The sequence below is a fragment of the Salvelinus namaycush genome, chromosome 28 (genome assembly GCF_016432855.1).
Source record: "Salvelinus namaycush isolate Seneca chromosome 28, SaNama_1.0, whole genome shotgun sequence".
NCBI classification, from domain to species: Eukaryota; Metazoa; Chordata; class Actinopteri; order Salmoniformes; family Salmonidae; genus Salvelinus; species Salvelinus namaycush.
In genome coordinates, this window is record NC_052334.1 from 25,834,127 (window position 1) to 25,859,803 (window position 25,677).

Sequence of the window (25,677 nt, forward strand, 5' to 3'; positions counted from 1 at the left end):
TCATATGAACAGCTTCTATTTTATATGTCATTTTGGAGAAAGGATTGCCAATAATATCTAAATCCCGATAAAAAAATATGTTTACCGTGCTCGCAAGAGTGGAATATTGTCTGTGTGTGCGTACACATGTGTGTAGTAGCAGAACGAGGGCAGGTGTCCTGACAGGGGGCACTCCATTCTCTAATTGATCGGCAAAAGATGCACATGAAGAAGACGTTAAAGTGAAATGAAGTCATAACAGTGAATTGAGACATTTATTAGGTCAGACGAAAGGCCCTCAGAAACGTTGAGATTGTTTATTGATTTTTGTGTTTTGGCTGGCTGCACCGGAGTAATCACTCGTGCTTCTGCTGCCACTGGAGCTACCGGTCGGCCTGGGTCTGGGGCTGGGGTACAGCCAATCGTAAGGTGAGACCCTGGACTGAGACTTCCATCCAAAGTGAGATACTTTACCATGGTAGCTCAATATGACTCTAGTCCTCCTCTCACCTGTCGTCCTGTCTCATACTGACTTTAGCCTATTTAGCCTTGTCCAACTGACCACAATACCACACCTTGAGTTCTGTGGTAATGTTGTGTTTTTTTATGACAGACATTTGTAGAGATAGACATGTGTATAGACATGTTTGGAGCTGATGAAGACGGTCTGTTGTTCCTGTGCTTGACTGATAGAGGGGAGTTCTTCTCCCTCAGGGGAGACACTGAGGTCTCTGACAGACGGCATCTTCAGGCTCTACTTGAAACAAACAGGTTGCACATTACTTGTGTGTGTGTGTTGTTGTTTTTTACATCTGTATCTGTGTCTTTGTGTTTTGGGAAACAGGTTCATGTAAATTCTCAGATGCAACAGCAATGCCCAAATGGTAAATTAAAATGTGCAATAAAAGCAGTATGTGAGCAGAGTTGCATGACGTTGGTATGAAATTGATTTCTAGCCCAGCATAAATAAAAGAAGAATCTAGATCACACAAAGAATCCCTCTATAATCACGCTATCATCATAGAAATCCTCTCGATGGGATGGATCCTCAGTCCTAGACAAGCAGCTCCTACACGGGAGCAGTAAAGTACCCTCTCACCCCTCCTTGGTCAGCTGAAAGTGCTGAGGGGTGCTGGGCTGGTGAGTGTTAGGCAGAGTTCACCCATACTCGTGTCATCAATCTGCCTGTTCTTTATTAGACGGGGCAGTGAGCTGTAACTGACTGCATTGTCCACAGATGGACTGGGGCCCATAGCACACGGGACCCTGGTCAGCCACCCTGACAATACAATCAATAACCACACACTCATTACTGGCTGGGGCCTGCCTGCCTGCCTGCTCTGTAGAGCCTACCTCTGTCTCTGCTTCTGTCTCACCCTCAGTCTCACTGTCTCTCTTCTGTCTCTTCTCTCTTTTTCTCTGCTGGTCTCTTTCTTTCTCTTTATGTGTCTCTTTTTCTCTGTGTAAATCATTCTATTTCTCACCCTTTATTTTGTTTATTTTTGCTGTAAGATGTAGTTTTTTTTCTATTCCTCTCTGTCTATGTAGAAAACTATAGAAAGAAAAGGACGAGGGACGTAGAAGCTGATGGAAGCGTTTTGTAGAGATGGCAGTTGCAGTCACTACTGTTAGGACTCTCTTTTTCCTGGGTCTGCGTGGCAGGTTGGACAGTAACACCCGGTGATCCCGGATGGAGCCCAGGGCCTATAAATGGTCATGCCCTCCACTTGCCTTCCTCATAAAGCATAGTAAAAGGAGGTTATAAATCCTCCCAATTAGCTCTGTCCATTAGTCCCCTTAATTGGAGTGTCATGACTGGCTGGGGGATGACCTTGTGGGCCAGTGATAAGATCAATGAGGAGGCCAGGCCAGGATGGAGATCTATATGGGTATGGGGGGCTACTTTACATCTACAGTAGGTAACAGTTAATTGTGAGATTGTGGTAGGTTCTGTGGTTTATCGTAAATGTTCAGAGCAATTGTGATAAACACTGCACATTGAATAAGATACTGGCACTGACCTGTATATACTTGCACACTCGTGTTTATTGAACTCACATCGTAGTTCTTGTGTGGTTTTATTTATGTATTTTATAATATTTTATATTATTATCTATGTTATTGTTATCACTGCATTGTTGGGAAAGAGCTCTCAAGGTAAGAATTTCACTGTACTGTTTTACACCTGTATCCTGTGCACATTGTGAATCAACTTTGAAACTTGAAACAGTACAGCAAGTCCATAATTCTTGGTATCAAGGAGAATACCCCCTATTATGTCTCTGTGATTATAGAAACGATACGACTGATACATACACACATACATTTCCTGTGATCAGAGGGCACAGGTGTTCTAGATTGAATGGGTCCCTCTCATTCTGTACCCCCCCTCTTTCTCTCTCTTCCACCCCTCTCTTTCTCTCCTGTGGGTTTGGCCACCACACCTCCCCTCTCAACACCTCAGTCAACCGCACTCTGTGGCCACTCAAACATGAGACCCCAGCTTCCGCTGCTAACAGCCACTATCGATGACATCCCACTGCTGGAGAAGAAATAGAGGCCATTTTCCCTGTCCCTGCACTTCGACAGACAGACAGACAGACAGACAGACAGACAGACAGACAGACAGACAGACAGACAGACAGACAGACAGACAGACAGACAGACAGACAGACAGACAGACAGACAGACAGACAGACAGACAGACAGACAGACAGACAGACAGAGTACTGAAATATCCTACTCAAATAGAAGTACTGTTACTTTAGTTACATTTTACTCAAGTTGAAGTAAAACTGCTGGTGTAAAAAACTACTCAAGTAAAAGTAAAAAGTAGCTCATTTATTAAAAAGTACTCAGAGTAAAAGTAATTCAGTTACTTTTAAAATAAAAACAGTTAATTTCACTAAGGTTACCTAAGCATTGTTACACATTATCTGCAGGAAATTGAAAAAGAGTGGAAATGAATATATAGTATAAAGTAAGTTCCTTTATTGTTTGAGTTGCAACAGGGCACAGCTGTATATAAAAAAACAAAGGACTTGTCAAACATTCAAAGCAAAATAAAGTACATAAACAAAAAAAATCACCCAATCCCAATCACTATCACTTCACTCACTCATTCACTCACACCCATACAAGGCCAAATAGGGAGTGCCAGGGCACACTGGGCATCCTAAAGGATTTGATGTCAAATTAGCTTTGGAGGCAACATCAAAACATCATGGAAATAAAAATGTATGAGCAAACCCCCCCTGAATAGATAATGGGTTGATCAACTCTATATAGACTAGATGTACAGAGTACATTAGGTTATGTAGTGTTCCTTGAGCAAAAACAAAAGAGTTCTACTCTAATGCCTTCACATCTCTCTGAACTTTCTGTTCAGTTTCAGCAGGCGCTGATTTTCAAAGTGAATCGTGCCTATTGCTCACAGGCGGCAGAGGCAGGCAGGCCCGTGTTGAGTTTGAGGGACAGCTTCTTTATGTATGGAAAGGAATGAAGCAAGTCCATCTTGTCTGACACACAGGCAAGGTACCCATCCTGTACCTTGTAACCTTTTGGGCATTAGTGATGAGAAGAAATCCTCTTCATCAGATGAATGCTGGCTCTGTTGCTTTCTCTCGTCCTCTGTCATTATGTCAAGATAATGCTTCAGGTAGACCAAACCTGTATCATAGCAAATACACAACATAAATATTTTGAATATTTCTGAAAATTCAGCTTTATGTGGCATCTTATTTTATCACATCACTGACCTCACAATAGCCCAAACACAGACTTTCCATACTTATTCTCAGATACTGAAACTGAAGTGAATTTGTCAGATGTTCTCAGACCTAAAAAGTTGTCTAATGTTGAGATGAGTCCACGTCTAGCTGTACCTATTGTGTAGACTCACAGTTATTTGCACAGTTAGACTTACTTACATGCTGACCACACTGCTCACGCCGCGTGCGTGAGCGTAGCAAAATAAATGTACACATACATGTTATTCAATCATTGCACCCACATTGCTCGCGTGCGCCAACGAGCGTCTGCGTTGCCAGGCGCTAAAATAGAAATTACTTCTATTTGTTTGTGCAGAACATGCTGCAAGTCCTGCATCTCCCGTCTCCTCATTGGCTTTTAGAAACATTTGCCCACGTGCCATCTCCTCATTGGTTATACCCACGTGGGTGGATGATTGAAAGATGAACGGAGGTCGGTGGTGGTAATACACCTTATGAAAGTTAGTTGCCATTCGCCATACAAAGTCCAAAGAAGAAAAAGCCTGGAAGGAGGAGAGATGACTAAAAACAATTCGTTTCACAGTTTTATGTGTGGATTAATTGTTGGAGTAGAGAACCTTGTGCATTTCAGGTAAAATAACAACTCATCATTTATATCCCAGGACAAATTAGCTTGCAATAGCAAGCTAGCTAAATAGGACAAAGTAGCTAGCAACTGCAAGCTAGCTAGCTAAATTGCCATAAATGTTTAATGCATTTCAACCTGGCCCCAAATTAATAGAATTGGTTCAGAGTTTGTTTTGATATTTCAACCTGCTTGTCCTGGTCGCGTTTGGTGTGGGGGGACAAAATCAATTTGCGCACGATGGCGCATGCGGACGCACACGCGCGCACCCGGTTTGGGTATGGTGTGAGTCTCTGGCTTTTAGATTGACGTTATCCTAATTTATCTAGCTAGCTAGTTCACAGGACCATGTCTACAAAAACTTTATGTTATAACAAATATTTCACATAGTCAGTGCTTGACTTGGACTGAAATAGGCACTGGTAGTCATTTTGGGTGCCGGTACTTTTACTATTTATGTGCAGCAGCTCCACAATACTTTTGAGGTAATATTTTATAGAGGTGCAGGAGCTCAAGCAGTAGAAAATTTGAGGTTCCAGTACTTAGCCCCAGTGAACTCCTGCCCAAGTCAAGCACTAAACATAGCATATATTTTTGACACACTTGATGTACACAGGACTTTTGGTGAGTTGATACACTGTTGCATGCATTAATAAATAAGGATCATCAATAATAGATCAGATGTGTGTTTATTTTAACACGTCATTTTTCAATAAACGTGATGGTCAGGCCATACTGTATATAATGACTCTAGGTCATTACCTCGAATATACATTTCCAGTCACTGTGACCTTAACCATCTGGGAAGTACATATTCTTTAGATATTTTTTGTCGGTCCAATGTCATTGCTTATTTGTGCCAAATATGTTTGAAATAGCTTCTGTAAATGCTGAGATTAATAACCCCTTATTCAACTCAGAAATGTGTTCACTGTTACCAATGATTTAATGTTTTTTTATTTTTTTATTTTATTTAATTTATATTTAACCAGGTAGGCAAGTTGAGAAGTTCTCATTTACAATTGCGACCTGGCCAAGATAAAGCAAAGCAGTTTGACACATACAACAACACAGAGTTACACATGGAGTAAAACAAACATACAGTCAATAATGCAGTAGAAAAATAAGTCTATATACAATGTGAGCAAATGAGGTGAGATAAGGGAGGTAAAGGCAAAAAAAGGCCATGGTGGCGAAGTAAATACAATATAGCTGTCACGCCCTGACCGTAGAGAGCGTTTTATGTCTCTATTTTGGTTTGGTCAGGGTGTGATTTGGGTGGGCAGTCTATGTTCTATGTTCTATGATTTTCTATTTCTATGTGTTTGGCCCGGGTGTGGTTCTCAATCAGAGGCAGCTGTCTATCGTTGTCTCTGATTGAGAACCATACTTAGGTAGCCTTTTCCCACCTGTGTTTTGTGGGTTATTATTTTCCGTGTCTGTTTGCACCTCGGTTGCGTCACGTTCTTTGCTGTTTACCTGTTTGTTTTTTGATTGTTTCGGTTTCACTTTAATTACAAGATGTGGAACTACATGCACGCTGCGCCTTGGTTGATTTATGACAGGGAGTTTGAGGATAGCGAGCGTGACAATAGCAAGTAAAACACTGGAATGGTAGATTTGCAGTGGAAGAATGTGCAAAGTAGCAATAGAAATAATGGGGTGCAAAGTAGCAAAATAAATAAATAAATAGAGTAGGGGATGAGGTAGTTGTTTGGGCTAAATTATAGATGGGCTATGTACAGGTGCAGTAATCTGTGAGCTGCTCTGACAGCTGGTGCTTAAAGCTAGTGAGGGAGATAAGTGTTTCCAGTTTCAGAGATTTTTGTAGTTCGTTCCAGTCATTGGCAGCAGAGAACTGGAAGGAGAGGCGGCTAAAGGAGGAATTGGTTTTGGGGGTGACCAGAGAGATATACAGTACCTGCTGGAGCGCGTGCTACAGGTGGGTGCTGCTTTGGTGACCAGCGAGCTGAGATAAGGGGGGACTTTAACTAGCAGGGTCTTGTAGATGACCTGGAGCCAGTGGGTTTGGCGACGAGTATGAAGCGAGGGCCAGCCAACGAGAGCGTACAGGTTGCAGTGGTGGGTAGTATATGAGGCTTTGGTGACAAAACGGATGGCACTGTGATAGACTGCATCCAATTTATTGAGTAGGGTATTGGAGGCTATTTGTAAATGACATCGCCGAAGTCGAAGATCGGTAGGATGGTCAGTTTTACGAGGGTATGTTTGGCAGCATGAGTGAAGGATGCTTTGTTGCGAAATAGGAAGCCAATTCTAGATTTAACTTTGGATTGGAGATGTTTGATGTGAGTCTGGAAGGAGAGTTTACAGTCTAAACAGACACCTAGGTATTTGTAGTTGTCCACATATTCTAAGTCAGAACCGTCCAGAGTAGTGATGCTGTTTTAGTGGGTCCTAGGCCATATCATTTTCCATATTTAAGACAACCCTTATAAATAATAACTTGGCATACATTTTTTTAAATCTCAGAAAATGCCATTTGAGCTGCTGTAATATTGACTAAAGGTCAAGGCCATAGTGATTGAACATAGTCATTAGGTCCCATACAGTATATACCCTTACATATGTCATGTTAAAATAATCATAATTTTCTACCTTGTGCCAATTTTGATTGAAATTGGTTCAGTGGATGGTTGTTTTGACGTATCTGTCCTATATCTGAGAGCTATAAGAAAGATCAGGAAATGATTTACATTGGTATTGACATATTTATCCTCTTCTTTTGGGGCACTAAACTACTTCCATATATACTGAGTAAACCAAACATTAGGAACACTATATTGAGTTGAGTTGCACCCCCCTTTGCCCTCTTAACAGCCTGAATTCGTCAGCGCATGGACTCTACAAAGTGTTGAAAGCGTTCAATAGGGATGCTGGCCCATGTTGACTTCAATGCTTCCCACAGTTGTGTCAAATTGGCTGGATTTCCTTTGGGTGGTGGACCATTCTTGATAAACAAGGGAAACTGTTAAGCGTGAAAAACCCAGCAGTGTTGCAGTTCTGGACACAAACCGATGCGCCTGCAACCTACCACCATACCCAGTTCAAATGCACTTACATTTTTTTGTCTTGTCCATTCACCCTCTGAATGGCACACATACACAATCCATGTCTAAATTGTCTCAAGGCTTCAAAATCCTTCTTTAACCTGTCTCCTCCCCTTCGTCTACACTGATTGAAGTGGATTTAACAAGACACCAATAAGGGATCATAGCTTTCACCTGGATTCACCTGGTCAGTGTATGTCATGGAAAGAGCAGGTGTTCTTAATGTTTTGTATACTCAGTGTATACTTACATTCATTTTTTTAACTGGTACCGGGGACCTTCAGACATGTCTTGTGAGGCTTGTGGGCGATTTTCTGGATGTCTTATGGTCTGACAAACACAGCTGTAGCTTTGCCAACTTCCACCGCAGATATCGGTGGATGAGGTGGAGAGACGAAGCCCATGCAGATATCTCTAGCATAAACAGACAGATTTTGTTATTATGCTTATTAGATTTGCCTCGCAAAGAAGGGCACCGATTGGTAGATGTGTAAAAATAAAAAAGCAAATGCTGAATATCCCTTTGAGCATGGTGAAGTTATTAACTACACTTTGGATGGTGTATCAATACACCCAGTCACTATAGGCATCCTTCCTAACTTCCAGAGGATGGAAACTGATATAAGAAAACTAAGGATGGCTCAACAACATTGTAGTTACTCCACAATACTAACCTAAATGACAGAGTGAAAAGAAGGAAGCCTGTACAGAATAAAAATCCTGTTTGCAACAAGGTACCCTAAGTAATACTGCAAAAAATGTGGCAATGAAATTAACTTTTTGTCCTGAATACAAAGAAAATCCAAAGCAACACATCAATTTGTACCATTCTTCATATTTTCAAGCATGGTGGTGGCTGCATCATGTTATGGGTATGCTTGTCATCGACAAGGACTAGGGAGTTTTTAGGATAAAAAATAAAAGGAATACAGCTATACGCACAGGCAAAATCTTAGAGGAAAACCTGGTTCAGTCTGCTTTCCAACAAACACTGAGAGATGAATTCACCTTTCAGCAGGACAATAACCTAAAAAACAAGGCCGAATCTACACTGGAGTTGCTTACCGAGACAACATTGAATGTTCCTGAGTGGCCTAGTTACATATTTGACTTAAATTGGCTTTAAAATCTATGGAAAATGGTTGTCTAGAAATGATTAACAATCAACTTGACAGAGCTTGAAGAATTTCTTTAAGAATAATGGGCAGATATTGTACAATCCAGTTGAGAAAAACTCTTAGAGACTTACCCAAAAAGACTCACAGCTGTAATCACCGCAACAGGTGCTTCTACAAAGTATTGACTCAGGGTACTTATGTTAATGTATTTCAGTTTCAATAAATGTGCAAAAATGTCTAAAAACATGTTTTAGCTTTGTCGTTGTCTGTCATTGTTCAGTTTGTATGCACAGCTTTATCTGATTGGCCTGTATTGGCGCAATGCGTGAAATTTGATTTGATTGGTCACTGACAAAACAATGATGAGCAGTTTTTTTTCTGGCTCCGGGGAGCTCTTGCAAACTTTCCGTGCCCTCACGATCTACGATTATGGATAGCCTACAAAAGGGTACTCTGTAACGTATGTTTATAAAAAGGTAGCGAAGTACAATACTCAAAAATACAAGTACTTGGAAAAGCTGCTCAATTACAGTATAGTATTTCTAATTTGTTACTTCCACCCCTGCAGACAGACCAGCAATGGCCTTGATGCGCCCTCACACTGCTCTCTCTCTCTCTCTCTCTCTCTCTCTCTCTCTCTCTCTCTCTCTCTCTCTCTCTCTCTCTCTCTCTCGTTTCCCTCTCCTTCTCTCTTCATTGGGATTAAGAAGGGAGTCAGAGTTAACCCGGCGGTTGTGGGAGAACAGCATCCCCACCACGCTGAGAGCTGCAGACAGTTGTTTCCTTTCTCTCTGACCATCCAGAGATAATTCAGTCATCAGGCTTTGAACTGCAGATAAGGAAGGAAGAGGATGAGTCCAGGGATGTAACAGTGTTTGGGGGAAGGGGGTGAGAGGGCGACACAGGAGGGGGCAGATGTGCCACAAGGCGTGCATTAAAGGGCCAAGCGAGATAGGACCCAGGGTAGGTGGAAGTGTACTTACGAATCAACTATATCCATACACAACATACAGCTTAAAAATAAATAAAACCATGAAATGGATAACAACAAAAAGATGTCAAGGAGTATTTAATGCTTTCAGGATGATGTGTACTTATGAAAAATGTATGACGTGCAAATTGTATTCAGCAGATTAGCTGTTATCCAGTTTACTAAAGAGCCTGATGATTTCCCAATTGTTATTTTATTTTAATATTGATCTCCTTAATCTGCCTGTGTAAATAAACCTACTTCCTGCAGCTGACAGTTCATCTGTACCTGCTGAGTGGCTCACTGTAAGCACCCTGTCTCTCCCTCCCTCACTTCCCCCCTGCGTTTTATGAATGCAAAAAGATGGGGAGAGGAAATTAATTTGCAATAAATGACTTGACAGAGTGGCTTTTGTTTTGGCCAAGGCACATGGTCCTCGGTACCTGCCAGGTGTTTTGGGCTGTGAGCCCCCCCCCCCCCCCCCCACCCCCTCCCGGCCCCGTGCTCCAGGGCAGGGTGCATGATGAAAGGCCTCTGGTGTCCCATCAAAGGCCCCATTGAGTCCGGGCCACAGGCAGGACAGAGGGGCCACAGTGTCAGCCCTGGAAACATGACACCCTCCGACAGCGGGTCCACACGGCCCACTCCAGGGCACGCTGACAGCCTGAAGAAAGCAGATCAGTGGGGGCACTCTCATTCACTCCTACCCCTTCATCCCCCTGGTTGGCCCTGGTGTCCAAACCAGAGAGAGAGAGAGAGAGAGAGAGAGAGAGAAAGAGAGAGAGAGAGAGAGAGAGAGAGAGAGAGAGAGAGAGAGAGAGAGAGAGAGAGAGAGAGAGAGAGAGAGAGAGAGAGAGAGAGAGAGAGAGAGAGAGAGAATGGGGGGGAGGCAGAGAGATAAAGAGTTAGAGAGGGAGAGGATGTAGCAGAAGCACAGAGAGAAGAAAACAGTCAGTGATGTGAAATGGGCCCAGAGATAGAAGGGAGAGATAAGTTGGAACTTCAAACGGTGGATGGGATGAACTCCGGGACAGGTGTGGCAGGAGGTAGAGATACTGTACAGGAGGAAGTGTTGGGCTCTACACAGCTCTATCTACATGGCCCCTGTCCTTCTCCCTCTGTGTAACTCAACCATTGCTCCTCTGCTTCCAACAGAATCATGTCAATGTACTGTTTATTCTCTTTTTGTATCCATGGTTTATCCTTTGTGCTGTCTCTGTTGCGGTTTCTCTATTCTTATTCATTTAATCCTAATGAACTGTCTGGATTCATTCCAATCATATTTATTCTGTATACAGTGATGATCTGTGTGTGGGTTTAGTGCTTGCCTTCTAAACAGCCATCCTGTTCTCCCCAGACAGTGGAGCCCCCAGGTGGCCTCTCTCAATGCCCCAAGTTACCTCCCCTGTCCCAAACACACTCCTTTATCATGGCTTCCTCTGGAGACCATCTCTGCAATACTGACCTGCAGGTAACGTATCCGCTTGTTACCCTAGCTAAACATGAGCACTGCATTTTATGCCTCACCGCCGCCTACCCAGACCCATGATTTGTTGGGAGAGCTGTCTGTCTGAAGAGGACCCTTCCCAGAACAATTTTTTTCAAGAGAATCCGACATCCTTCCCAGACCTTGTGCTGTTGTTGCCTAGCTTACATTGATCTAAAGATGCCTTCGGTTTATTACATTTTGGCCTATCTGTGGTTTTTGTCTTTCATGGTGCAAAGTTCGAGATCTTTTGCACTGAACTGGATCTTATCTAATCCTCTGAATGTCATTCCTCTGCAGAAAAAAACAATTAAACGAGTGTCTATAATTTTAACTGGGAGTCTCTCAAATTAGCGTGGCTGGGTCATGACAGGGGTGATGCTCTTATCAATGCCCTCAAATAAGCCTCACCTGTCGGGTCGTAAAAGAGCATGCAGGCCCTCAATCACCCTGTAGTGAGCAGTGGACAGCTCACTGTCCCCAAGCCCAGAGGCAGGTATTAATAGAGAGGAGGAAGGTTCTAGTGAAACCATGCCTAACCAGATACATCGACACAGATATAGTTTTAGGCTGCTGTCGTTCTGTCTTATCCATGTGATTTGTTATATATTTGGAATGAACACTATTAATAACATGGGTACCTGTTGTAAATTAAATAACATGTTAAAGCCATTCAGATGGAACAAAATCGGACTTTATTCTATTTTTACCTTAATCTATCAGAGGAGCCAAAACATATACAATTGGATTAATTTGACCCCACATTTCACACATCTATACACATGATTTTCCAAACCCTAAATCCAACGTGATTTTATCCAGCCTTTGCTGTTCAATCTCGTCACCTTAAAAAAATAAACCTTAAATAATAACTGTGTTGTTTGTGGTGACACCCTAAGCCATGTTAGTTGCTTTGTAATATATTGCATCAGCAGAGAGAGGCAGTTGCTCTGCACCTGCACCAACCATTCACTCAGAGGTCTATAAATCCCACCGCTGTGGAGAATCACAGGAGGAATTTTCCATGTCCTGGCCATGACATCCCTGGGGTTGCCTGTCCCCCGTCCTGCTACCCTGCCACCCCTGCTGTCCTGCTGGCCATGTGTGAGAGCCCAGGGGTGCGGTGGAACTTTGAGGGGCTGCCCATCAACAGGCCTGTAGATTCCACCCCTGATCCCCTCATTCCCCCTGGGCTCTCTCTCTTCCTGTGCGCCTTACTGCCACGTGCCGGGAAACTGTGCATATACAAATCACCATGGTCTTGTTAGCATAGTTTAGTGAAGATGTCAGCTTTACGAGGCCTGGGATGCTTGCTATGCGTGTCAGGGCTGGAAGGCAGGGGAGGGGCTGACCCACCAGGGGAGAGCAGGGGTACTGTAAATGTATGTCTGACTGAGGTATGGAGCCTGTTCGCCCACAGAAATGAAATGACAGACCTGTCCCGTCCCCATACCTGTGCACTATGGACACACAATGTGCTTTGTGATTTAACTGGGACAGGAGGAGAGGCAGAGAATAGATAGAGGGGCTTCTCTTTACACAACTGAAAGTTCCCTTTTTCTGAAAAATTGCAATTGATATTTAGATCAAATATTAGCAAATATGATTCTTCCTTTTTATAATTCAAGCTGTGTTCAGGAATCTACAGTGTCATGAAGAAAATATGGGGTTTCTATTTGTCTGCTTATACCATGATCTCGTTAATCTAATTTCCTTTCTGATGATTGAAAATGGGCTGAGGCTCTGACTTTATCAGTCAGATAAATCGGCGGCCCATCCTCTGAGCAGATATCTGTCACACGTCATGCAGAGAGCTTGCCTTCTAAACAGCCCATCTGTTCTCCGCAGGCAGTGGAGCCCCCAGCTGGTCCTTCTCAATGCCCCAAGTTACCTCCCCTGTCTCTAACACACTCCTTTATCATGGCTTCCTCTGGAGACCATCTCTGCAATACTGACCTGCAGGTAACACACATGATTTACATGCAATACAGACAATACAATGTGTAACAGAAGGTGTGTTGGAATATCCATTAAATCCATTGAACAATGACCTGATATAGCCTGAATTAAAATAAGTCTCTCTAGACAGACGGGTTACCTCACTCAATGTTCCAATGTTCCGGTTTACAAGTCTGTAGAAGTTCTGGAGTAAGTTGGGACAGAGAGGAGTCGGAAATGAGACGCGTGTCACCGGTGACGTCACTGCCGTATCCGCTTGTTGCCCAAGCTAAACATGAGCACCGCATTTTAAGCCTTGCTGCCGCCTACCCAGACCTGTGATTTGTTGGGAGAGCTGTCTGTCCGAAGAAGAGCCTCCGCAGAAATGTTCTTCCCAAGAGAATCCAACATCCTTCCCAGACCTTGTGCTGTTGTTGCCTAGCTTACATTGGTCCAAGGTCTGGGGTTTCCGAGAGTAAATGAAAATATAATGAATGACTGGATTTACCGGAAGTGTAGCATTGCTAATGTTGCAACACTTTCTGTTTAGTGATTGATCTAAAGATGCCTTCGGTTTATTACATTTTGGCCTATCTGTGGTTTTTGTCTTTCATGTTTCAAAGTTCGAGATCTTTTTAAATCTAATTTCCTTTCTGATGATTGAAAATGGAGCGAGGATCTGACTTTATCAGGCAGATAAACCGGTGGCCCGTCTCCTTCGCAGATATAATCTGTCACGCGCCGTGCAGGGAGATCAGTTCACCTGCCCACAGGCCAGGCCAGCACTGTGGGGATTTAAGAGGACCACTCTTTTTGTTTGCCTTTACAAACACCTGATGGTTCTATTAATTAATAGAGTTCAATTAGCAGACCACGTCACGCCAGGTAGGCTCCTTAAAGAGAATTATGAGATATTAAAAAGCAGGGAGGGACCCCATTAGAGCTGACCTTTTCTTTTAAATTACTGATATTTGAGATTTGATTCAGAATTCAATGAAAACTTCATTTTTATTCTTACGGCTGGGGCCTTTTTTGTCTCCGCTCTGAAATGGGGTCTCCTGCAGCCTGCAGGTCATTAATTATGATCTTTATAAATTAAATGAGGAAGATGTCACTGGTTGATTTTTTTAATCTTCCTCCCACACAGGTTAAGAGACAAGCTGACATATTAGCTAGGGAAAAGTAGGTTCTGTGTCTGGATGAGTCTGTACATTAGGACTATATCACAAGCTTTCTAAGGGAATTCATTAAATGAATGCCAGTACAATAACAACAATGCTAAATATTTTCTGGGGGGAAAAGCCTGTCATAACAAATATGTCTAACATATAGTTTAGGGTTCAATGTAAATCTAAAAGGATGGACCTTCTTCGTGTGGCAATAAACTGGTGGAGTAAAATATTCCCTGTCTGGACGAGCTGCCTCTGAGTGATTTAACATACGAGAGAAATGGATCCGGAAACAGAAAATACAGTACTGTACCAGGGGTAAATTTACTGATAAAAATGCCTGTGTCAAGATTTAGCATGGGGTATGGTTACAATGTAATGTTTAAAGATGTGTAATAGTGCATATGGTTTTATTTCAACCTCTACTGAAGTAGGTATAACTGTATAATAAAATGTTTTCCCTGGAAACTATACCCTGCATTCTTATTTTTTTATACTGGTAGGATAGTAACTATAGCACCCACAAATTCCATCCATGCCATTGCATCACACACACACACACACACGCACGCACGCATGCACGCACGCACGCACGCACACATACACAGCCTCCACCCACATACATTTATTTATTCGTTATATTTCCTAATTCAGTTTGACGAATGAGTGACAGAGTGACACTTCATTCGGCAAGATTAATAGAACGACACAATATTTACGTGGCAGAGACAGCCAATTATCCCACCATCTATCATCCAGATTATCTTTCTGATTGAAAACTACTCGTCCATGTAATCGGAATTATTTGGAATTAGAAGGGAATTTATCGTTTCTTGTGTCACTTTTCCTGGACGGTGGTAAATTTGAAATATTAGATATATAAAGAGAGTGCAGGAAAGGGGTAAATAGAAGCTGATAATGAACGTCACATGGTTTTATTTTCAGTTTGCCCCGGTGTGAACCCCAAGCATTTTCAATACACCATTTGATAGGTTTATGTAAACAATTTAAATAGTTTAAACCTGAAATATTGAACATTTTGTGGATATGGTAATCCTGATTTCCAGTAGAAAGAGGCAGCTTCATTTACATTGGTAACACATTTAATTTGTTAAGAAATATTACCCATGGAGCAGAACTTAACAGAGCAATGACTATAACTATTTTACTATTGTTTTACACAGCAGGTAGAATTCATTGTGTTGAAGTTTGAAGACAGTAATGGATTTGATCTTATCATAAGAAACAGGCTCCTGTATCGATCTAATGCTATGTTTTTAAATGTCTATCTCACTCAGCACAGAAGCTGTTAAATCAGCTCGCTCCTTCAACCCCTGTCTGTCCCTCAGCCTCCCTTGATCAATTCCTCTCCCTCTCCCTTTTACAACAGTACTTTGCATTATTTTTTTCTCTCCCACCCCTCTTTCTCCTTCTATATTCCACTTGCTTTCCTCTCCCACAACTATCTTCTGTGTACCCTAACCTTTGACTAGCTCCTTGATTTTACCCCATCAAACCATTCCTCCATGTCACACTTCCTCTCCCTTTCCCTTTTCTTGTAACTTATTCTTTCTTGTAAGTTCACCCCTCCCTTACAACCCTCACCCCTTGCAGTATAATATATCCACCAAACCCCCTAGACATGTCAGAAACTGGTTTTCAGACACTAGTTGTTGGTCACAAGAGCCTGATCTGATACAGAATCAAACAGAACCTTCTTCACTCAGCCATCCCATCAGGAGAGACACACTGTACTGTACAGAGGTCTTATACAGTAGAGGCAGAAATTCTGCATCTTATTAAAAAAATCTATACTTTCCAGAACTGTAATATTTGAAACTGGTTCATTAATGCTTAAATGGCTAATTAAAATAGATTTACAAATGAATAAATTATCAAATGTACTAGTCGATACCTGACCCCAAAATACATGTACTTCTAGTATGTCTAATACTGAGTATATGACATAGATTGACTGAGCATTTTTCTTAGTTGGCATTTTGTAATGAAATTTAGAAAGTGACGTTTTATCCACTTAGTAAACCTGGCACTCTAAGGCCTTAGGCTCGGTAGTTTCTGGTTTTAAAAATAGTGAAAATTGCCACCTATAACCGTGTTGCAGTGGTTTGATCTCATTGCCCAGAGCACGTTCAGACTTGTAAATAGGATTATGCCATCCCGATATAGTGCTTTCACAACTAGCTTGTTTATTTTTACCCTCTTATTAGGGGAGTTGGATCCTTAAAGGGTGCCAAAATTATCCCGCAAATCGCTGACAATGAAAAATGAAAGGTCCCTTACGGTTATTATAAGCAATCTGTCTGCGTTGAAGCACAATGTGACTGCTGTGCTTGCGATACCAACGGGGTGACCTCGGTGAGATGGGGGAGAGAGACACACTGAAAGTCAGCGATTCAGTGAGAGGACAGACAGATAGACAGAAAGAGAGTCTAGGACCACCATCATGGTGACATCTAGAAGTTCTCAACATGGCAGGACCTTAGGAAGTTGAAGGCTAATGATTGATATATTGTAGAATTTAACCATGCAATTGATAGCTCCTATTTGTGTCTATATATGTGTACATTGCACATAAGCATTTAATAAACATAGAATTTATCCATCATAAACTTTTAACTGAAGACTACTGTAATCTTGTATGAATTAAATTGTATTAATTGCAATTGCCAACATTCAAAAGGGCATTAAAAAGGAAATCAATACAGAATAATACAGAAATGTAATGTATGTATTGTCGTTCTGTGTCAGACAGTTGTAGTACAGTCTCTCTCTCTCTCTCTCAAAGGTGTGTGCAGCTGTTTATTTTGGAAGTATACAGTCTCACTACTTGGAGTTCGGAAAGCCAGATCCCTCTACTAGTCTACTCCTTCAACCCTGGGGAACAAATTAACTGTGTCTTGCTCTCGGCTTCCCCGTAACCTTTCCCAATCCTGAGTGACATTTGTTTTTCCCTGCGCCCTGCAGGACCCTGGGCCCAAGCGTATGGTGGCTGGTGAGGAAGAGAGGATGCAGAGATGCAGAATGCAATAACAGCGTCTGTCTGTGTTCTGTACATGAGGAGAGAAGAAAGACAGCCCAGCTGTTGAGTGAAAGCTTCCTCCCGTGTGAAATGGAGATACTCTGGTGGAGGCAGCAACAGAGAGGTCATGACCCCAGAACATGGCACAAATTCACAACTCTGTCTGAGAACTGATTAGAATGGCTTATCAAGAAAAATTTCCAAAAGGACGGTCTGGAGAGAGATGGATGAAAACATGTGTTGCTATTTTCTACCCCTGTTTTTAAAAGAGTGGGTCTTTTTCTCAAAAGCTATTGTAATATTTGGGATCATTGTGACACTGATCACTGAAAGACAGTTTTGTTTTGTTTTTGTAAAAAAGACAGGGTATGACATTGAAAATGATGGGAAATCTTCAAGATTATTTAAAAAAATCAGTAGATCATCATGTTTGTCAAAAATCTCCTTCAACATCCAACCCAGTGAACAAAATGACAGAACACTCTATTATCCAGGCAAATTGGAGTTTGTCAGTTTGGTAGTTAGCTGAATAAGGATGGAGCTACGGTTTGGTAGCTAGCTGAAGAGGGACAGGGCTAGGGTTTGGTAGATAGTTCAAGAGGGACGGGGCTAGGGGTTGGAAGTTAGCTGAAGAGGGATGGGAAAGGGTTTGGTAGTTAGCTGAAGATGGATGAGGCTAGGGTTTGGTAGTTAGCTAAAGAGGGACGGGGATAGGGTTTGGCAGTTAAAGGAAGATGGATGCGGCTAGGGTATGGTAGGTAACTGAAGAGGGACGGGGCTAGGGTTTAGTAGATAGCTGAAGAGAGACTGTGATAGGGTTTGGTAGTTAGCTAAAGAGGGACGGGCATAGGGTTTGGCAGTTAAAGGAAGATGGATGCGGCTAGGGTATGGTAGGTAACTAAAGAGGGACGGGACCAGGGTTTGGTAGTTAGTTCAAGAGGGACGGGACCAGGGTCTGGTGGTTAGCAGAAGAGGGACGGGACCAGGGTCTGGTAGGTAGCTGAAGTGGGACGGGCATAGGGTTTGGTAGTTAGCTAAAGAGGGACTGGGCTAGGGTTTGGTGGTAAGCTAAAGAGGGACTGGGCAAGTGTTTGGTAGGTAGCTGAAGAGGGACGGGACTAGGGTTTGGTAGTTAGCTAAAGAGGGACTGGGCTAAGGTTTGGTAGGTAGCTGAAGTAGGATGGGCATAGGGTTTGGTAGTTAGCTGAGATGAATGTGGCTAGGTTTTGGTAGGTAGCTGAAGATGGATGCGGCTAGGGTTTGGTAATTAGCTGAAGATGGATGCGGCTAGGTTTTTATTAGTTAGCTGAAAAGGGACAGGGATAGGGTTTGGTGGTTAGTTCAAGAAGGACGGAGCAAGCGTTGGTAGTTAGCTGAAGAGGGACTGGGATAAGGTTTGGTAGTTAGCTGAAGATGGATGCAGCTAGGCTTTGGTAGGTAGCTGAAGAGGGACAGGGCTAGGGTTTAGTAATTAGTTCAAGAAGGACGGGGCTAGGGTTTGGAAGTTAGCTGACGAGGGGTGGGGCTAGGGTTTGGTAGTTAGCTAAAGAGGGACAGGGCTAGGGTTTGGTAGTTAGCTCAAGAGAGACGGGCCTAGGGTTTGGCATTTAGCTGAAGAGTGACGGGGCTAGGGTTTGGTAGTTAGATAAAGAGGGAAAGGGCTAGGGTTTGGTAGTTAGCTGAAGAGGGACGTGGCTTGCGTTTGGTAGTTAGCTAAAGAGGGACAGGGCAATGGAATGGTAATTAGCTGAAGAAGGACGGGGCTAGGGTTTGGAAGTGAACTGAAAAGGGATGGGGTAGGGTTTTGTAGTTAGCTGAAGAGGGATGGGGCGAGGATTTGGTAGTTAGCTGTAGACGGATGCGGCTAGGGTTTGGTAGGTAGCTGAAGAGCGACGGGACTAGGGTTTGGTAGATAGCTGAAGAGGGACACGGCTAGGGTTTGGTACTTAGTTCAAGAGGTATGGGGCTAGGGTTTGGTAGTGAGCTGAAGAGGGACGGGGCTAGGGTTTGGTAGTTAGCTAAAGAGGGACGGGGCAAGGGTTTGGTAATTAGCTGAAGAGGGACAGGGTTAGGGTTTGGTAGTTAGCTGAAGAGGGACAGGGCTAGGGTTTGGTAGTTAGTTGAAGAGGGACAGGGCTAGGGTTTGGTAGTTAGCTAAAGAGGGACTGGGCTAGGGTTTGGTAGGTAGCTGAAGAGGGATGGGGCTAAGGTTTGGTAGTTTACTGAAGAGGGATGTGGATAAGGTTTGGCAGTTAGCTAAAGATGGATGCGGCTAGGGTTTGGTAGTTAGCCGAAGAGGGACGGGGTTAGGGTTTGGTAGTAAGCTAAAGAGGAGACAGGGATAGGGTTTGCAGTTAGCTAAAGAGGGACTGGGCTAGGGTTTGGTAGTTAGCTGAAGAGGGACATGCATAAGGTTTGGCAGGTAGTTCAAGAGGGATGGACTATGGTTTGGTAGTTAGCAGAAGAGGGATGGCTAGGGTTTGGTAGTAAGCTAAAGCGGGACGGGGCTAGTGTTTGGTAGTTAGCTGAAGAGGGACGGGGCTAGGGTTTGGTAGTTAGTTCAAGAAGGACTGGGATAGGGTTCGGCAGTTAGCTAAAGAAGGACTGGGCTAGGGTTTGGTAGGTAGGTAGGTAGTTGAAGAGGGACGGGCATAGGGTTTGGTAGTTAGCTGAAGATGGATGTGGTTAGGGTTTGGTAAGTAGCTGAAGAGGGACGGGGCTAGGGTTTGGTATTTAGTTCAAGAGGGACGGGGCTAGGGTTTGGTAGTGAGCTGAAGAGGGACGGGGCTAGGGTTTGGTAGTTAGCTGAAGAGGGACAGGGATAGAGTTTGGTAATTAGCTGAAAAGGAATGGGGCTAGGGTTTGGTAGTTAGCTGAAGAGGGACAGGGCTAGGGTTTGGTTGTTAGCTGAAGAGGGATGGGGCTAGGGATTGGAAGGTTAGCTAAAGAGGGACATGGCTAGGGTTTGGTAGTTAGTTCAAGAGGGACGGGGCTAGGGTTTGGTAGATAGCTGAAGTGGGACGGGGATATGGTATGGCAGTTTTGGTAGTTAGCTGAAGAGGGACGGGGCTAGGGTTTGGTAGTTAGATAAAGAGGGACAGGGCTAGGGATTGGTAGTTAGCTAAAGAGGGACTGGGCTAGGGTTTGGTAGGTAGCTGAAGAGGGACAGGGCTAGGGTTTGGTAGTGAGCTGCAGAGAGACGGGGCTAGGGTTTGGTAATTACTTCAAGAGGGATGGGGCTAGGGTTTGGTTATTAGCTGAAGAGGGTTGGGGTTAGGGTTTGGTAGTTAGCTGAAGAGGGACAGGGCTACGGTTTGGTGGTTAGTTAAAGAGGGACAGGGCTATGATTAGGAAGTTAGCTGAAGAGGGACGGGGTAAGGGCTTGACAGTTAGCTGAAGAGGGACTGTGCTAGGGTTTGGTAGTTAGTTCAAGAGGGACTGGGCTAGGGTTTGGTAGGTAGCTGAAGAGGAACAGGGCTAGGGTTTGGTAGTGAGCTGCAGAGAGACGGGGCTAGGGTTTGATAATTAGCTAAAGAGGGTTGGGGCTAGGGTTTGACAGTTAGCTGAAGAGGGACTCTGCTAGGGTTTGGTAGTTAGTTCAAGAGGGATGGGGTTAAGGTTTGGTAGTTAGCTGAAGAGGGATGGGAATAAGGGTTGGAAGTTAGCTAAAGAGGAACTGGGCTAGGGTTTGGTAGTTAGCTGAAGAGGGAAGGGGCTAGGGTTTGGTAGTTAGCTAAAGAGGGACTGGGCTAGGGTTTAGTAGGTAGCTGAAGAGGGACAGGGCTAGGGTTTGGTAGTTAGCTGGAAAGGGACGGGATAAGGTTTGTTTGTTAGCTGAAGAGGGACCGGGCTAGGGTTTGGTAGGTAGCTAAAAAGGGATAGGGCTAGGGTTTGGTAATTAGCTGAAGAGGGATGGGGCTAGGGTTTGGTAGTTAGATGAAGAGGGACAGGGCTAGGGTTTGGATGATAATCAAGAAGGACGGGGCTAGGGTTTGGTAGTTAGTTAAAGAGGGACAGGGCTAGGGTTAGGAAGTTAGCTGAAGAGGGACGGGGTAAGGGTTTGACAGTTAGCTGAAGAGGGACTGTGCTAGGGTTTGGTAGGTAGCTGAAGAGGGACAGGGCTAGTATTTGGTAGTGAGCTGCAGAGATACGGGGCTAGGGTTTGGTAATTAGCTAAAGAGGGTTGGGGCTAGGGTTTGACAGTTAGCTGAAGAGGGACTGTGCTAGGGTTTGGTAGTTAGTTCAAGAGGGATGGGGCTAGGGTTTGGTAGTTAGCTGAAGAGGGATGGGAATAAGGTTTGGAAGTTAGCTAAAGAGGAACTGGGCTAGGGTTTGGTAGTTATCTGAAGAAGGACGGGGCTAGGGTTTGGTAGTTAGCTAAAGAGGGACTGGGCTAGGGTTTGGTAGGTAGCTGAAGAGGCACAGGGCTAGGGTTTGGTAGTTAGTTTAAGAAGGACGGGGCTAGGGTTTGGTAGTTAGCTGAAGATGGATGCGGCTAGAGTTTGGCATTTAGCTGAAGAGGGATGGGGCTAGGGTTTGGTAGTTAGCTAAAGAGGGACAGGGCTAGGGATTGGTAGTTAGCTGAAGAGGGACAGGGATATGGATTGGTAAATAGCAGAAGCGGGACGGGGCTAGGGTTTGGTAGTAAGCTAAAGCGGGAAGGGACAAAGGTTTGGTAGGTAGGTAGCTAAAGAGGGACGGGCGTAGGGTTTATTAGTTAGCTGAAGATGGATGTGGTTAGGGTGTGGTAAGAAGCTGAAGAGGGACGGGGCTAGGGTTTGGTAGTTAGCTGAAGAGGGATGAAGTAGTGGTTGATCGTTAGCTGAAGAGGGACAGGACTAGGGTTTGGTAGTTAGTTCAAGAGGGACGGGGCTAGGGTTTGGTAGTTAGCTGAAGAGGGACAGGGATATGGATTGGTAAATAGCAGAAGTGGGACGGGGGCTAGGGTTTGGTAGTTAGCTGAAGAGGGACTGTGCTAGGGTTTGGTAGTTAGTTCAAGAGGGATGGGGCTAGGGTTTGGTAGTTAGCTGAAGAGGGATGGGAATAAGGTTTGGAAGTTAGCTAAAGAGGAACTGGGCTAGGGTTTGGTAGGTAGCTGAAGAGGGATGGGGCTAGGGTTTGGTAGTTAGCTGAAGAGGGATGGTGCTAGGGTTTGGTAGTTAGCTAAAGATGGATGCGGCTAGGGTTTGGTAGTTAGCTGAAGAGGGACGGGGCTAGGGTTTGGTAGTAAGCTAACCTTCCCACTTCTGCTATTTACCAATCCATATCCCTGTCCCTCTTCAGCTAACTACCAACCCTAGCCCCGTCCTCTTGAACTAACTACCAAACCCTAGTCCTGTCCCTCTTCAGCTAACAATCAACCACTACTTCATCCCTCTTCAGCTAACTACCAAACCCTAGCCCCGTCCCTCTTCAGCTTCTTACCACAACCCTAACCACATCCATCTTCACTAACTAACTAAAACCCTACGCCCGTCCCTCTTTAGCTACCTACCTACCAAACCTTTGTCCCGTCCCGCTTTAGCTTACTACCAACCCTAGCCATCCCGTCCCGCTTCTGCTATTTACCAATCCATATCCCATCCCTCTTGAACTAACTTCCATCCCCTAGCCCTGTCCCTCTTCAGCTAACTACCAAACCCTAGCCCCATCCCTCTTCAGCTAAATGCCAAACCCTAGCCGCATCCATCTTCAGCTAACTACCAAACCCTAGCCCCGTCCATCTTTAACTAACTACCAAACCCTAGCCCTGTGCCTCTTCAGCTACTACCAAACCTAGCCCAGTCCCTCTTTAGCTAACTACCAAACCCTAGCCCCGTCCTTCTTCAGATAACTACCAAACCCTAGCCCAGTTCTCTTTAGCTAACTTCCAAACCTTATTCCCATCCCTCTTCAGCTAACTACCAAACCCAGCCCCATCCCTTGAACATACTACCAAACCCTAGCCCAGTCCCTCTTTAGCTAACTACCAAACCCTAGCCCCCGTCCCACTTCTGCTATTTACCAATCCATATCCCTGTCCCTCTTCAGCTAACTACCAAACCCTAGCCCCGTCCCTCTTGAACTAACTACCAAACCCTAGTCCTGTCCCTCTTCAGCTAACGATCAACCACTACTTCATCCCTCTTCAGCTAACTACCAAACCCTAGCCCCGTCCCTCTTCAGCTTCTTACCACACGCTAACCACATCATCTTCAGCTAACTAATAAACCCTACGCCCGTCCCTCTTTAGCTACCTACCTACCAAACCTTTGTCCCGTCCCGCTTTAGCTTACTACCAAACCCTAGCCCCGTCCCGCTTCTGCTATTTACCAATCCATATCCCGTCCCTCTTCAGCTAACTACCAATCCCTAGCCCTGTCCCTCTTTAGCTAACTACCAAACCCTAGCCCCATCCCTCTTCAGCTAAATGCCAAACCCTAGCCGCATCCATCTTCAGCTAACTACCAAACCCTAGCCCCGTCCCTCTTAACAAACTACCAAACCCTAGCCCTGTGCCTCTTCAGCTACCTACCAAACCCTAGCCCAGTCCCTCTTTAGCTAACTACCAAACCCTAGCCCCGTCCTTCTTCAGATAACTACCAAACCCTAGCCCAGTTCCTCTTTAGCTAACTTCCAAACCTTATTCCCATCCCTCTTCAGCTAACTGTCAAACCCTAGCCCCAACCCTCTTTAGCTAATTACCAAACCCTAGCCCCGTATCTCTGCAGCTCACTACCAAATACTAGCTCTGTCCCTCTTCAGCTACCTACCAAACCCTAGCACAGTCCCTCTTCAGCTAACTTCAAACCCTTACCCCGTCCCTCTTCAGCTAACTTCCTAACCCTAGCCCTGTCCCTCTTTAACTAACTACCAAACCCTAGCCCCGTCCTTCTTGATTATCATCCAAACCCTAGCCCTGTCCTCTTCAGCTAACTACCAAACCCTAGCCCCATCCCTCTTCAGCTAATTACCAATTCAAAGCCCTGTCCCACTTCAGCTAACTACCAAACCCTAGCCTGTCCCTCTTCAGCTAACAAACAAACCTTATCCCGTCCCTTTCCAGCTAACTACCAAACCCTAGCCCTGTCCCTCTTCAGCTACCTACTAAACCCTAGCCCAGTCCCTCTTTAGCTAACTACCAAACCCTAGCCCCTTCCCTCTTCAGCTAACTACCAAACCCTAGCCCAGTTCCTCTTTAGCTAACTTCCAACCCTTATTCCCATCCCTCTTCAGCTAACTACCAAACCTTAACCCCATCCCTCTTGAACTAACTACCAAACCCTAGCAGAGTCCCTCTTCAGCTAACTGTCAAACCCTAGCCCCAACCCTCTTTAGCTAATTATCAAACCCTAGCCCCGTCTCTCTGCAGCTCACTACCAAACCTAGCCCTGTTCCTCTTCAGCTACCTAAAACGCTAGCCCAGTCCCTCTTGAACTAACTACCAAACCCTAGCACAGTCCCTCTTCAGCTAACTGTCAAGCCCTTACCCCGTCCCTCTTCAGCTAACTTCCTAACCATAGCCCTGTCCCTCTTTAACTAACTACCAAACCCTAGCCCTGTCCCTCTTCAGCTAACTACCAAACCCTAACCCCAACCCTCTTCAGCTAATTACCAAACCCTAGCCCCATCCTTCTTGAAGTAATTACCAAACCCTAGCCCCGTCTCTCTGCAGCTCACTACCAAACCCTAGCCCTATCCCTCTTCAGCTACCTACCAAACCTAGCCCAGTCCCTCTTTAGCTAACTACCAATCCTTAGCCCTGTCCCTCTTTATCTAACTACCAAACCCTAGCCCCGTCCCTCTTCAGTAACTACCAAAACTGCCATACCATACCCCGTCCCTCTTCAGCTAACTACCAAACCCTAGCCCCGTCCCTCTTGAACTAACTACCAAACCCTAGCCATGTCCCTCTTTAGCTAACCTTCCAATCCCTAGCCCCATCCCTCTTCAGCTAACAACCAAACCCTAGCCCTGTCCCTCTTCAGCTAACTACCAAACCCTCGCCCATTCCCTTTCGCTAATTACCAAACTCTATCCCTGTCCCTCTTCAGCTAACTACCAAACCCTAGCCCCGTCCCTCTCAGTCACTACCAAACCCTAGCCCCGTCCCTCATGAACTAAATACCAAACCCTAGCCCCGTCCCTCTTCAGCTACTTACCAAACCCTAACCACATCCATCTTCAGCTAACTACCAAACCCTATGCCCGTCCCTCTTCAACTACCTACCTACCTACCAAACCCTAGCCCAGTCCTTCTTTAGCTAACTACCAAACCCTATCCCCGTCCCTCTTGAGCTAACTGCCGAACCCTATCCCAGTCCTTCTTGAACTAACTACCAAACCCTAGCCCCGTCCCTCTTCAGCTAACTACCAAACACTAGCCCCGTCCCGCTTTAGCTTACTACCAAACCCTAGCCATCCCTCTTCTGCTAACTACCAAACCATAGTCCATCCCTCTTGAACTACCTCCAAACCTTATGCATGTCCCTCTTCAGCTAACTACCAAACCCTAGCCCAGTCCCTCTTAGCTAACTGCAAACCCTATCCCTGTCTCCTCTTTAGCTTAGC

General features: G+C 44.6%; 1 protein-coding gene across 1 annotated transcript in view; it reads left to right on the forward strand.

Annotated features, from left to right (window-relative positions):
• The first annotated feature begins 10,017 nt into the window (after positions 1 to 10,017).
• The window catches only part of LOC120023296 (signal-induced proliferation-associated 1-like protein 1), a 37,085-nt gene continuing 21,425 nt past the window's right edge, over positions 10,018 to 25,677 (forward strand). The window contains exon 1 of the mRNA XM_038967327.1: positions 10,018 to 10,175. Within this exon, the coding sequence (XP_038823255.1) occupies positions 10,018 to 10,175 (158 nt within the window). The remainder of the gene's footprint in view (positions 10,176 to 25,677) is intronic.